This window comes from Artemia sp. Qi Xiang Cuo, chromosome 9, assembly GCF_049724085.1.
Source record: "Artemia sp. Qi Xiang Cuo chromosome 9, ASM4972408v1, whole genome shotgun sequence".
Taxonomy (NCBI): Eukaryota; Metazoa; Arthropoda; class Branchiopoda; order Anostraca; family Artemiidae; genus Artemia; species Artemia sp. Qi Xiang Cuo.
The window spans coordinates 51,768,926-51,784,495 of record NC_142802.1 but is presented as its reverse complement, the minus strand read 5'-3'; the positions used below and the strand labels follow the sequence as shown (position 1 = coordinate 51,784,495).

The window sequence follows — 15,570 nt, the reverse complement described above, 5'->3', positions numbered from 1 at the left end:
TTTAAGAATTTAGGAAGCTTTGTGGACACAAGGATTTTTTTGGCCAGAGTACTGAGTCGTCTTAATCTCAACTTTAATTTATTTTAGAGCGGTAAGCAGGGATTAGAAGAAATGAAGCTGTTGTTGCAGTATTGCGACTTCTTGAATGTTTCTCAAAATGTAGTATTCGATCTAAGTTTAGCCCGCGGGCTTGACTACTACACTGGTGTGATTTATGAAGCAGTTTTAAAAGGTATGATCTGGAAATTTATAAGTAGCAAAATACACGAATAAGTTGACAACTTTTGGGTTATACAAAGACAATATATGTTATGATTATACATATATTTTGGTTTTGTCATCCATGGAGGTGTGGAAAGAGTCATAAAACAGAGTAATCTAAAGTTTGATTCAGTTGGGTTTTCTATCGTCTAAAATCAGTACACAAATACTGCAAAATTAGACTTTCAATAAAAGACGTGTTGAATGGTCATTAATCCTGTTACTTCGATTATCGATATCTGAAAAATAGATAAACCTGTCGTTTTTTGTTTATCCTTGCTCGAAACATGGCATTTGCCATGAGTCATATACAATACAGTTTGCTGCCTGTAACTTTCAACTGTAATTGCCGAAATTTGTTTTTGCAGGGAATTTCTTTTAATTTGAGATGGCTTTCTGTACGTAATGTCCAGTTTTGTCTTGAAGACTTCAAAGAGAAATTGAAAAATTGTTGCCTAAAATAATACCCTCCTCGTATTTCCAGCCTTACTATACGATAAATCTTCTTTTACTACCGTCTTCTTCCTTGACGGATTGTACTGTTCTTTGTGAATTTTTGCGATTGATTTAGTTTTACTGTTTTAAAAAAAACCTGTTTTCGTCACCGTCTTCCTAATTTGAAATCTATTACTCTCAAATATAATGAACAATTAAATTCTGGTTTAATCAGTATATTTAGTTTTCAGCAAAGCTGAGATGATAGGCTTGTACCTCTTGTGACGGTTGAAGTATGGAATTATCACTCTTATTTGTGATTTTATTTCTTGATAGAATTCAGTCAAGGGCTGCGGTAATTGTTATATTTTCTTCTGAAGGGGTGCCAAGGAATGCCCACTTTAAGGAGAAAATAAAGAGGAATTTTACCCTCTCTGAATTTGAAATTTTGTCTCCTGCTCGAAATTTGGGTGGGAATCTGGTTTGATAACACTATATAATAATTGGTGGAGATGAAACGGGTTTTGTGCGAATTGAGCTGAGAATCGCATATATATATATATATATATATATATATATATATATATATATATATATATATATATATATATATATATATATATATATATATATATATATATATATATATATATATATATATATATATATATATATATATATATATATATCGTTTTGTCTCCAGAGTGATAACATCTTTTTGGATTAATTGAACTTTAAAACCTGCTTTGAAATCGTATTAATTCATTGCCTCGAAATTTAATAAATTCAGTGACCTAGAGTGATTATAGAAGTTTCACAATACTCTGCTATGGATTAAAATCTAAAGTGACCTTATTATGATGGACTAATTATGGATAGCTTTGTTTGGATTTAATACTACGGTAGCACCAACAGGTACGGCATTTCTGTGTCTTCAACAATTTTTTAGTTCGAATTCTATAAAAATAGTTTATTAGCCAAATTTAGTCAATTTTTCGCTAATTCAGTGACAGCCTGTGCAGAAGAGAGCGGGAACAAACACAAGAGCCGTATCGGTACTGACCGGACATTGATCCTTAAACTGCTGGGGAAAGGCGATTTGGGTACCGGCACTTTGAGTAGTCAACTGCAGTCCGAAGATGGGATACAAGGGGTCAAACAGTCAAGAAATAACAAATTACAGGTCAAATTTAGTGACATTGTTAAAGCTAAAGCTTTTTGCAAGGAGGCCCCTATCGCTCTCTCTATAAAATTACGGAACAGTAGCCCAAACAATATCAAATGTAAAATTAGAGAAGAAAACAATTTGGTGTTATACGAGGTCTTTCTACTGACATCAGTGCAAGTTTACTGGCAATACACAACCCGGACCTCACAGAGGAAGTTTCGAGCTTTTTGGCCAAACCAAAACTGTCAATTTGACTTTCAAGAATAGGCAGTCATTGAACTTGGCATTCTCTAGCGGAATTAAATTAGGATACGATTTTTTCCGAGTAGTTAAGTACAAGCAAGCCCCACGAAGGTGCTTTAGGTGCCAAAGCTTTGACCACCTTATTGAAAGCTGTAGAAGTAATCCCAGATGTGCTATATTTTCTAGACATCATATCAGCAACAAGGACTGGCCATGTAATATTGAACCTAAATGTATCTCATATAATGAACCACATGTCTGTCTTAGCCTAAAATTTCAGAAACTAGAAGAAATTTTGAGAAATAAAAGTTACTCATTAATAGTTCTATAAAAGCTCTAAGCCTAAATATTAATGGGTGCTACAATAAATAAAAGGCTCTGGATGATCTCCTTCAACTGTACGATGTGCTATTCATTCAGGAACGTATGCTCTCTGGATCGAATTCAAATCATAGGCAGCGCGCTAGCGCTGCCTAAGTAAAGAACGATGTGGGCACAATGTGTTTTTTTTTTTCTCCATACCCGGGCACTTCGTATTGAGGGAGTTGTCGTTGAAACTTCGAAAAGGCCTCATTCGATTGGAAATTGGAGTGGCTAGTGTCCTTTTTAATAGTCGAAAGTGATTGGAGGGCAACTAGCCCCCTCCCCCCCCCCCCCACGCCCATCATTCCCCCAAACACATCCAATAAAAATTTTGAGATAGCCATTTTGTTCAGCGTAGTTGATTTCCAGATAGAAAATATGCTTTTGAGGAGGAAACTCCCCCATAACCCTTGGGGCAAGGGTTTTAAGTTATGCCCTGGGGGCATGTAAGGTTTCTATAGAAGGCGTTGTCGTAGAAACTTCGAAAAAGGATAATTCGATTGTAAATTCAAAGGATTAGTGCCCTTTTTAATAGTCGAAAGTGATTGGAGGGCAACTAGCCCCCCCCCCACACCCATCCTTCCCCCAAACACATCCAATAAAAATGTTGTGATAGCAATTTTGTTCAGCGTAGTTGATTTCCAGACAGAAAATATCTTTTTTAGGGGGACACTCCCCCACAACCCTCGGGGCAAGGGTTTTAAGTTATGTCCTGGGGGCATATAAGGTTTTTATAGAAGGCATTGTGGTAGAAACATCAAAAAAGGCTCATTCGTTTGGAAATTCAAAGGGCTAGTGTCCGTTTTAATAGTCAAAAGTGATTGGAGGGCCACTCGGCCCCCCCCCCCCCGCGCCCATCATTCACCCAAACACGTCCAATCAAAATTTTGTGATAGCCATTTTGTTCAGCGTAGATAATTTCCAGATAGAAAATATGTTTTTGAGGAGGACACTCCCCTATAACCCTCGGGGCAAGGGTTTTAAGTTATGCCCTGGGGGCATATATGGTTTTTATAGAGGGCATTGTCCTAGCAACTTCAAAAAAGGCTCATTTGATTCGAAATTGAAAGGGCTAGTGCCCTATTTAATAGTCGAAAGTGATTCGAGGGCACCTAGCCCCCTCACGCCCATAATTCCCACAAACACATCCAATTAAAATTTTGAGATAACCATTTTGTTCAGCGTACTTGACTTCTAGATAGAAAATATGTTTTGAGGAGGACACTCCCCCACAACCCTCGGGGCAAGGGTTGTAAGCTATGCCCTGGGGGCATATAAGGTTTTTATAGAAGGCGTTGTCATAGAAACTTCAAAAAAGGCTCATTTGATTGGAAATTCAAAAAGTGGTTGGACAGTAACTAACCCCCCTCTCACGCCCACCTTTTCCCCAGACACATCCAGTTAAATTTTTACGATAGCCATTTTTTTCAACGTAGTTGAAAGTTCTGGAAATTATGCGTTTGAGGATGACAACCCCTCACAGCCCTCAGGACAAGGATTGTTAAGTTATGCCCTGGAGGCATATAAGGTTTTTATAGAAAGCTTTGTCGTAGAAACTTCAAAAAGGGCTCTTTCGATTAGAACTTGAAATGGCTTGTGCACTGTTTAATTGGATAGTTTAGTCGAAAGTAATTGGAAGGAAAATAACACCCCTTCCACGCCCACCATTTCCCCAAACATATCCAATCAAAATTTTGAAATATCCATTTTGTTCCACACAGTTAAAGATCGGGAAATTATACCTTTGAGCAGGACACTCCCCTCACATTCTTCAGAGCAAGGGTTATAATTTCTTCCCGGGGGGCATATAAGTTTTTATTGAAATCTTTGTCATAGAAACTTGAAAAAGGGCTCATTCGATTGGAAATTCAAAGGTCTAGTGCCCTTTTTAAGCGTCGAAAGTGATTCGACGGCAACTAGCCCCCCTCTCTTACCCACCGTTTCCCCAAACACATCCAATCAAAATTTTGAGATAGCCATTTTGTTCAGTGTCTTTGATTTCCAGATATAAATTATGTTTTTGAGGAGGACTCTCCCCCACAGCCCTCAGGGCGAGGGTTGTAAGTTATGCCCTGGGCGCATATAAGGTTTTTACTGAACTCGTCTTCGTAGACACTTCAGAAAGGGCTCATTCGATTGGAAATTGAAATGGCTAGTGTCCTTTTTAATAGTCAAAAGTGATTGGAATGCAGCTAACACCCCTTCCACCCCCACCATTTCCCCAAACATATCGAATCAAAATTTTTAGATAGTCATTTTGTTTCACGCAGTTTAAAGTTCAGGAAATTATACCTTTGAGCAGGACACTCCCCCCACAGTCTTCAGGGCAAGGGTTATAAGTTATGCCCTGGGGTCATATAAGGTTTTTTATTGAAATCTTTGTCGCAGAAACTTGAAAAAACGGTCATTCGATTGGAAATTCAGTGCCCCTTTTAATAGTTGAAAGTGATTGGAGGGCAACTAATCCCCCTCTCACCCCCAACTTGCCCCCAAACATATACAATCAAAATTTTTAGATAGCCATTTTATTCAACGCAGTTGGAAGTTTTGGAAATTAGGTCTTTAAGGATGACAACCCACCCCCCCCCACAACCCTCAGGGGAATGGTTTTAAGTTATGCCCTGGGAGCATGTAAGGTTTTTATTGAAATTGATGTTGTAAAAACATCCAAAAGGGCTCATTCGATTGAAAATTGAAAGGGCTATTGCCCTTTTAATAGTCGAAAGTGATTGAAGGGCAACTAACCCCCCTCTTACGCCCTCCATTTCCCCAAACACATCCAATCAAAATTTTGAGATATCCATTTTGTTCAACGTATTCGAAAGTTCTGGAAATTAGGTCTTTTAGGATGATAACCCTTTCAGAGCTTTCATTGCAAGGGTTGTAAGTTATGCCCTGGGGGCATATAAGGTTTATATAGAAAGTTGTTGTAGAAATTTCAAAAGGGGCTCATTTGATTGGAAATTAAAATTGCCCTTTTTAATAGTCGAAAGTGAGTGGAGAGTAATTAACCCCCCCCCGCCCTCTTACGCCATCCATTTCTCCAAACACATTCAATCAAATTTTGGAGATAGCCATTTTGTTCAACGAAGTTGAAAGTTCTGGAAATTATGTATTTAAGGATGACAAACCCCCCAGAATCCCCAGGGCGAAGGTTGTAAGTTATGCCCTGGGGGCATATAGGGTTTTTAATGATAGAGACTCTATGATAAAAAACTTCAAAAGGGGCTCAGACCATAATTTGCACTTTACTGAAAAAAATACAAATGAATGTGCATTGTCAGTTTAATATACATATACTGATATTTAGTAATCAACATCTTAATATTATTTGATTTATTAAAGTTATAAAAGTAAAAACATTTATATTTTTTTCAGTAAAGTGCAAATTATGTTCTGGCCTTGGGAAGGCATAGGGGTTTTGAGCCCAACTTAAGTTAATTTCTGCTCGTTTTGAGTTTGACTCGGTTATTTATTGTAATTCCTGTTCGTTTTGAGTTTCATTTATTTATCGATGCTGATTTGTGGTGGTTTCACGCTTGGTAGATTATTTGATTTTATTTTTGCACATTTTTTGTTTGATGGAGTTCTTTACTTTTCTTTGAAAAACTTATTTTGTGGAAAAAGTTTTTTTTAACTAATTTCTTAAATAGATCCAAATCGCATGACCTGTTCATACAGCCTGCTAAGTTGACGGCAGGATGTCCGTCTGGAGGCCTTGCAACATATACAAGGAAAGAATTATCGTCAAAGTTTACAATTAAAACAGTAAATTGTTGTCTCTTTTTGTCGCGGGTACTGAGTTAATAAATGTATATATACCTGCTAGTTATAATAATGCTATCTCGCTGAAAAAGTTTTCTTAAGCATCTGATGCCCTTCAGTGACATCTGTAATCTTTTGAGCATAGTGGGAGAAAATGGGTTATGGCTGGGGATTTCAACTGCGATCCAGAAAAAGACAATATCCACTCTGATATTCTTATAGATTGCTTACCCGCTTCCTTTTAAATCCGGCCAAAGTATTTGGATTTTACATGTATCCATTCTAGTGGACATACATCCAATATTGACCATGTTCTTTCATGAGAATCCATTCCCTGTCTCCCCGTCACAGTATACACAGATGATCGAATTAGCAATCATCTTGGACCATCTTTTCATCTACAGCCATCACAGAACATTAATATTCAAAAGACAAGAAGGTGGGTGCAGAAAAAGAATTGGAGTAAATCCGATGCTGATTTGCGTATTGATACCGTCTCCTCTATTCTTTTTTGCATGAAAGGTCCATTCCACTTACTGTGTTCCAGTCTTCCTGAAGCATCTGCCATGATTGATCTTAACACTTATTACTATCAGATTGTTCATGCCATGAAAGTGGCAGGATTAACAGCAGTCCCTACTAGGAGTGTCAAGATTAGCACAAAAAAACCGAGAGTCCAAGTCTGTTGAGCTTCAGGCAGCAAAGCTATGAGCAAAACCGTGGCTGAGCATTTCGATTGCATGTGGAAGACCCGTATATGGAAATGTTTTTTAAGTTGAAACGGAAATATAAAGCTGAGCTGAAAAAATACCGTATTATCGGACAACATTTCACCGGAAATTAGACATCGTGGCAAAGTATAGTCCGAAGTGATGGAAGTTCACCTAGTTCTTCTCTGACTATGAATGATTGGAATTCTTATTGCTCATCAGTTTACGGGATCGAAAATCTTACCATAAGCAAATATTATGAGAAGGTTACTAGCTGGCTTGGACGTTTTTCAGGATAGGATTGCGTTGTTGCTATATCCCTGAAACAGGTTAAAACCGCCGTAAGAAAAGCTCTGTCTAAAGGTAAGAACGGGATAGACGCTGACGGCCTTTAAATAATGCACTTTTAAAACTTACCTGATAGCTTTTATTCTCATCTCCAACTTCTTTTCCAAATGTGCGTCACTAGGGGTATTGTTCCTGACAGTTTCCTAAAAGGAATTATAGCATCGGTTGCGAAGAAAGGGAAAAATACCAATGATGGTAAATCTTACAGACCTATCAGTGTATCGTGCATTTTGAGTAAAATATTTGAATATGCTATTTTTCCTGAGCTAGATACCGGACTTTTTGGAGATAACCAGCTTGGATTCCAAAAAGGGGTTGGTTGCCCAGAGGCACATAGATTATTAGCAAACGTGCTACTGGATCCAGAGAGTTAAAGGTCACCTCTTTATGTGTGTACCGTTGATTTATCGAAAGCGTTTGATAGTATTAGTCACATGCAATCTCTTGACGCTCTATTGCACAGCGGCGTAAGTGTGAGTATCGTCAAAACTATAAAATTTTGGTACGCAAATTCAACAGTATCTGCCAAATGGAGAGATATAGTTTCAGGACCAATTAAAGTCAAAAGATGCATGAAGCAAGACAGTGTTCTTAGTCCTGTCATATTTAAACATACAATTTCTCAGATTCTGAACCATATTTCTTCATCTCTTCTACTACACGGTACCGACTTATGCTATATAGCTTACGCCGATGACGTTCTGTTTCTCAGCAGATCCAAGACAGACTTGCAAGACAACTTAAACAGACTGAAAAAGAATTTCAATCAATCGGACTTTCTATTAATATTGAAAAGTGCCAGTTTCTACCTTTCAACACGGGTAAGAGCGATAGTGTTTCCCTTATAAATCATTCAGTCCCTGATGTGTCAGAGTTGAAATATCTCGGGTTAATGATTTCCTAATCGCTCCACAAAACCAGGAAATCCATTGTGAAGCACATGACCACCGCCATTAAACGTGCTTACGGTATTGTTGTTCCAAATCGGGGGCGATACTCCAGGAAATCACTTGCTTATATTTATCGCTCAGTTTGCCAACCTCACTTTATTTACCTCGCCGGTGCGGCTCATCTACTTGCCGAAAGTGACATAGAAAAAATTAATAAGTGCTATTTTAAATACGCAAAGTTTCTGTTGTTTATTCCCAAGCGGCATCGAAATTCCCGTCTTGAAAAATTTTATTTTAAGGCAAGACTTAATTAGAAGGAATTAAAGCGAATTATATCGGTGAGTGGATTGGTACGGAACATTTTTTTTATATTATTAATTCAGTTTGGATTGAAGGGAATGTTTTAATTTTATATTATTCTAAAATTTTGTATTATTCTTGCCCTAGAAAGGCTTTTAGTATTAATTTAAGTTTGGATGCTCTTCTAGACTATAGCAAGTCAAATTTTTCTAGAAGACTAATATACACCCAAAATAATTTGGGCGTAAAGATCCTTTATAAACTGTTTAAAACCTTATCTAACTGTATTTTTGGTTGTTTTTGTCTTCATTACTGTCAATGAGCAGTTTTTTTACAACTCGGCTTCTCTAAGCCTGCTGGAATGTGACAAAATAATTTAGTTCGAACGCAAGACCACTAATTGTTTTTTTAGTTTTGTTGTATTATTGGGAAGGAATATGTTCTAAATTGTACTGAAAGACATCGAACATCTCAGGTTAAAACGAGGTCTTTATTTATGTTTTTTTTTCAATTGCTTTCCTAAAAGATTGTGTTGGACAAATACTTTACTATAATTTATTTAGGGAGCTAAAAAAAAAAAAAAAATTTAAAAATTCTTTAAAGTTTCAATTCAACTCCCTGTTCACGAGATAAAGCAGGCTAGGTATACCAAAATATTTTTGTAGTATTTTTGAAGGACAACCTGAGGTGACACATCTTTTATGTATGCTACGGAATGAGAAAGTATTAAGAATTGATAGTGATTAGTACTGTTCTGAAAACGGGCGGAAACCACAAACGTTGTAGACTTGATATTTAATTGTTTGCTATCTGGTACACAGTTAACGAACTGGGAATTTTATCTTTATTGCAAAAGACACAAGTTTCAATAATGGAGCATAAGAAAAACAATTAATCCCAATAAAAAAAAAAAGTGAAATATGAAACACAAAAAAAAAAGAAAAAAACTACTATATGTTAAATATGACCCTAACAAACAGAGTTCTAATGGTCAATGAATGAATTGTTCAGTCAATTCAATGTTGCATCCTTAGCCTGTTTTTAGTTTATTGTTGTTTTTAAACTTTTTGCTGTGTTAATACAGTTAAATATTAATTATATTTTATTGATTAATTATATTTTAAGATAATTATTTTTAAAAATAATTATCTGATTTTATCATAACAAGCGAATAAAAGGGAAAACAAAATTAAAAAATAACTCCCAGAAATCCTGTCGGATGGCTAGAAAAAAGCCATTGCAACAGCCTAGGAATATGGTAAAACATGTAGAAAGGCCCTCAACACTGTTACAAAGAGATGAGGCAAACAATGTTTTTCCAAAATTTTGGTTCGTTTCTAAACTTGAAACTATTTGAATTAGAATTTTCATATCGTCATGCTCTTTTTTTTTAGCCACGGTGGTGGAAAACGGAAAAAATGTTGGGATTGGAAGCGTAGCAGGTGGAGGTCGGTATGATAACCTCGTTGGCATGTTTGATCCAAAAGGTAAGCTTTCTCATACTATTGATATGACTTATCCATAATAAAAATCTTAAGACGATAAATATCTCTGTAAATTAATGTAATTAATTTTTCAAAAATATCTTATTTTAGTTACTTTTTTGCTTCTTTAAAATCCGTTCCGTTCAAACGTATGCTAATATGTTGATAGAAATCTAAAAAGGGTAGCAGCACCACCTTTTTAATTTGATACTTACTTTTCATTTGCTTTGTGCTTTGATTTCGCTTTTTTTTTCTTTTTATATAAACCATTGTTTTTTGCTCTATTTTAATTTAGTCGTAATTAAATTTTTATAGAAAGAGACTTCTATAGCTCTTCTATCTGAAAGTTTTATATATATAGCACTGCTTACTAACTTAAAAGATGACCCATGCGTCTGTGATTGCTTAGATGGCTATCCCTCTAAATCCTTTCTCATAAAAGAAACTAATATTCTCAAGACAAGTTATCCATTTCGAATGCAAAGCTGATTATCTGATATAGAGTTATGATTAGCATAGATATACTTTTTTCAGATGAGAAGAGGATTTTTATATATCTCTAATCTCCATAGACAGCATTCATTGACAAAAAAAAAAAAAAAAAAAAAAAATAACAAATAGGCTATGCTATTTTTTGTGGGAGGCTACGTGAGAATTGTCAAACAAATAAACTTTCAAATGGGGATAAATCCGTTTATTTAGACAGTGAATAAACAGGTACAAAAGTCCAGATATTTCGGTCACATATACAGCGACCGTCTTCAGTAGAGATACTAAAATAATAAAACTAAAACTAGCATATTTATATACAACAAAATAAATAACTTTTCGGGTCATTCGAAAAATTTTGAACTTCCGGATTATTCACTAGATTTTTTTCAGAGAGAGTTCATTGACAAAGTTCATTCAAAGTTCTTGATGTAAATTTTCTTCTCTAATCTTGCCCAAATGTAAAACAAATTTTTAATGAAGGTAGCAAAGCCTTCCATGTCTTCTAATTGCAAACCAAATGTTGAGTTTATAGTTGTTTATTGGGTTGGTCTTATTTCCCCACATATAAGGGGTATTTTCGACGTAACACCTTTAATTAGGGGCTGTTTTCTTAGACCACACTGCCGTTCTATCACGAACAAATAAAGTTTCAAATGGGGATAAATGCATTTATTTAGACAGTCAGAAAACAGGTACAAAATCTCGAAATATCTGGACTTTTGTACCTGTTTTTTTTTACTGTCTAAATAAATGGATTTATCCCCATTTGAAACTTTATTTCTTCGTCATAGAATGGCACTGTGTTCTAAGAAAACAAACCTAGTTTAAGTGTTACGTCAAAAATACGTGAGAATTTTTTTGTTCCGTCTTTTTTATCTTCAAAACAAACTTGAAAATGTGGTATTGATACTAAGGATATTATATTGAGTGGTAAAAAATTTTTTTAATTAATTTATTTTGTTTGGAATTAAGGATGTATTTTTTTTTTAAATCTATTTGAAGTTAATTACTATATTAATCATGTCTATAAAGGCTCTTAGTATTGACAAATATCATCTCATATGGATGCAAAGAATCGAAATGATAATTTAGTAACTCTTTGTCAGTTGTGAACAAAATTAATATAAACTTATCTTGGAACCCCAAAGAGTTTCGTTGAAAATCAGGGTTTAACAGCGCTTGGAAATGAAAATATACTGCTAAAGTTTACTTTGGATTATAATTTTTGATCAAAGGTAATATTCGGTCATCTTTGTTATTTTTGGTAGTATTGTAAATTGTATTTTTCATGTAACTTGATTTTACTTTATCCTTTCACTCTGATTGTAACGAGAAAATTTAGTGTATGTACAGCTGTCTAATGTATACATGTATACATGGAGAGACCTTTTACTTTGGCCGTATTTACTAATTTATTTTGCATGGAGGGCTGAGTCTTGGAACTAAAAATATATATGCAAATTTTGTCAAAGTTCATCCACTTCAACATTTTATTTGGAAATGAGAAATGATTAAGGGAAGGTTTTCACGCGCCTGAAGCTCTCCTTAAAAACTTACTATTTGGTAACTTCCTTTATTTCCAGGTAAACCTGTTCCATGTGTTGGGGTGAGCATAGGGGTAGAACGTATTTTCGCATATTTGGAAGCCACTGCAGCTACGAAGCCCCGCACAACTGAAACACAAGTTCTTGTTTGTTCCGCCCAGAAGAATCTCTTAGAGCCAAAAATGAAAATTGTTACTGAGCTTAGGGAAGCCAACATCAACGTATGTCATTTTGAATTACATAATTAACATTTTGTTTTAGGTACATTTTCTAATTAAGCTGTCACCCAAGATGTCCTAAGCTGTCTGTCAAAGCTAATTTAATACATCCAGGCCGAAACTGTTTAAAATCTCCTGGTGTATTTCAAGTTTTGGTATACAATTATATGACCCACGGTACTTCATCAATTAATGAACAAGATATTGTTTCGTATGCTTTTCAAAGGTTAAAACAGAGTTAGTATTGAAGGAAGGCTGCCGCTCCTTAAGCCCAAGGAAAAATTACATTATTCATCATTTTCTTAAATAAATATACAAGACAGTTTTTTATGAAGAGTCAAGAAAAGAAAATATATTCTAGTCAAATGTGGGTCCAGAATCTCTCAAGCGCTTACTTTGGTTGCTGCTGAATACTATTTATGAAATATGTATTAATTGCGTTCGATGTTAGACAACCTTACTATCATCCCATTAAAGACTGTTCTCAAAACTATCCCTGAACAATCAGAAGTTACTACAAAAATATACCTACTTACAGAGTAACTAATGACTTGAAATACCCTTTCAGCTTTGACAAAAATTTAGTATCCTATACGAAGTGTGTATTTGTCATTATGAAAAAGTCTTATGAAAAAGTCGGGCAATGTAGTTAGGTTGACCAAAGTCTATTGATCTATATAAATGGTAATGGTAATTACCATTAAATGGTAATTGATTTATTATAACTAATGTACGAAGACTTTTCAAATTTAGTTATTTATATAATTAAAGACTCTTGTCAGAGTGCTGCAGGAGAGTATGCTGGTGATACGGCAATCATAGTTTTAGCATCAATAGGGAACCTCATCCTTTAAAATCTGAAATTTTTAAGATTTATCTCACCCTTTCTTATATTTTCCATTCAAAACGGTTTTGATTTGAACTTGTTTCAAAGTGCCATTCCCCCTTCTATGAGGGAAGCTATGAATATCATAAAATATGATCTCTGACTAATGCTATGTTTTAGTAAAAATGGAAGTGAACATATTTATCTCTCACAGTTCTGAAAAGAATGGAGGTGTACTTTTCTACCATAACCCGCGTACACCCATACGCACACCCTCTAATATGTACTTAGCTAAAACTTTCGCCAATCCGCTCTTTCTTTTGTTTGTTTTTGCTAATGATAACGGTGTATTTGTGTGTTTCCGCATACATTGGCAAAGACAGTAGGATAGTATTTCAAACTATCCTTTTGTTTAAATGTACTCGATTGTAAAGTTTGATATTATCTAGGTTTATTCTATTTGTTATTTACATATTTTGAAATGTTTATGCTCCATTCTCGTCCTTTTTCCTACACGTTAGAGCAGTATTTCTCAGGCTTTGGACCTATATGGAACTTCCGGGACACCGTGCTTCTCATGTTTCTTCATCGTGGTTACGGGGTTTTTTGTAGCTCACGCTTTTTTTTGTGAAAGCTTCCGACTCCTTCTTTGGAACCCTTAGGTTCTGGAGACTTCGGACTGAGAAACACTGCTCTGCGAGATGCAAGATGATGAGTATGGTCTTTTGTTTGTGCGTATTTTTTCCGCTCAAACTACAATCTCTTTTCAGGCGGAAATTCTTTACAAAGCAAATCCAAAACTTCTAGCGCAGCTGCAATATGGTGAAGAGAATCAGATTCCTCTGGCAATACTTATTGGTAGCTCAGAAATCGAAAAAAATGTCGTGAAAGTTAGAAACATTGCGACAAGAGAAGAAGAAGAAATCCCACGGGAAAGGCTAATCGAAGAAATAACAGAAAAACTGAAAAAATTATGAAGTTTTTTTCTATTTTATTCTCATATTATTCCAAAGTAAGATTGTTCATCTTAAATATTTTTGAAGTCTTTTGTAGGGCTCAAGTTTTCTACTCTGAGAGTAAATTTTCAAGCATTGTGTTCTGTATCCAAGTGAATCCTTTAGTTTTGGTTCAAGTTTGGGAGATCTGTAAGCAATTGAAAGCATAATTAGGAAAAAGTTAGTATTATATTTTTTTTATGTTATTTTATTATTATTGTTAATATTAATCCTTCAACTGCTGTACTTTATGAAGATTTAAATTACGAAACAAACTTCACAACCAAGTCTGAAAAAGCGGAACACCAAGACGTTTGTTTTTCGGGTTTTAATAACAACCCTTTAATGTATTACGTGGTTTCTTTATGGTAAGAGTTATAGTAGTGATGCGTCCTGGGTGATGTGTGATTTGGTTTCACAAGCAGCAACCCTTAACAATTTATTTTTTACTTGTAACGTAATTCCTGGTGCCAAGTACACGGATTTGCTTGATAGACCGCTAGCCCATCATGCAGCTTGTACGCAGGTGTTGAGCCTTCGCTTGAAGGTATGTTTTGAATCTTTAGAACGAAGGTTGATAGGATAGCATTCTCAGGGAGATGAGTTCAAGATGGATGTGCAGCGTCAAACAATGCCGCCTCTCAGCTATTCTTTCCGAAGGGCTTCTTCCTTCAGATGATCAGAGTGAGATGTTTTTTGTTTGTTTTGTTGCCTTAGTTACAAGAACAGAAATCTTCTCAGGAGCCAAGTGGATGTACTTCCAAAAAAAAAAACATTGACACGAATTATTACTTAGCAGAATTATTACTAAGTGGTGTTTGATCCAAAGCTCTCTTAAATTTGAAGGAGGGCTACTAATCTCTGCTTCATGTCCTGTCCTTTTCATTCAAATTTCATATTCGCAAGAATATGATAATTTATGAATAAAAAAAAAAAAAGAAAAAACACTCCCAAAAGTATGACATGATGGGTTGATCTGAATAATCAGAAATTAGTTGTATGATAGTCATTTCCATGGTTTCCAAAGCAAATTCTTAAAAAAAAGTCTTATAGGACTCTTCCTCGTAGACGATGGTAGCAGGTGTGAGACCGCGCCCCCCTAAAAAAATCCTTAGTAATGCTCTTATTGCCAGCTCCAGCTTTATAATCTTTGCGCCGCAGGCTTTTGTTTGATGATCTTTAATGGTACACATAAAAAGATTATCTGCAAAGAGAGATATGTCTTATCACAAATATCAAAGGTGTAAATGTATTAAATGTCGCAGCTGGCGACCGGGCCAGCTGTCCCGGGCGCTGCTGCTGGAGAGGCGACCGAGGGACTCCCCGCTTTAATCAAATTTTTTAATTTGATTTGGCTGTTTGCTTATATTTGTGTCGGAGGGGACGCTGCAATTAATCTTTTCCTGGGTACCACCAACCCTAGGAACGGCTCTGAGTACAAAAATATTCCCAGGAATCAAGCGAGATTAGATACTAATTTCCTTCCAAATTTCTCCTAGTAAAAAAAATCACGGAGAATTTGAAATGC

At 35.5% G+C, this 15,570-nt stretch overlaps 1 protein-coding gene across 1 annotated transcript in view; it reads left to right on the top strand.

Annotated features, from left to right (window-relative positions):
* Window positions 1-14,143, top strand: part of HisRS (histidine--tRNA ligase) — a 61,441-nt gene extending 47,298 nt beyond the window's left edge. Inside the window, exons 6-9 of the mRNA XM_089094680.1 lie at window positions 88-232; window positions 9,878-9,970; window positions 12,043-12,224; window positions 13,818-14,143. Of these exons, the coding sequence (XP_088950806.1) occupies window positions 88-232; window positions 9,878-9,970; window positions 12,043-12,224; window positions 13,818-14,024 (627 nt within the window). The 3' untranslated portion in view covers window positions 14,025-14,143. The remainder of the gene's footprint in view (window positions 1-87; window positions 233-9,877; window positions 9,971-12,042; window positions 12,225-13,817) is intronic.
* Window positions 14,144-15,570: the final 1,427 nt, after the last annotated feature.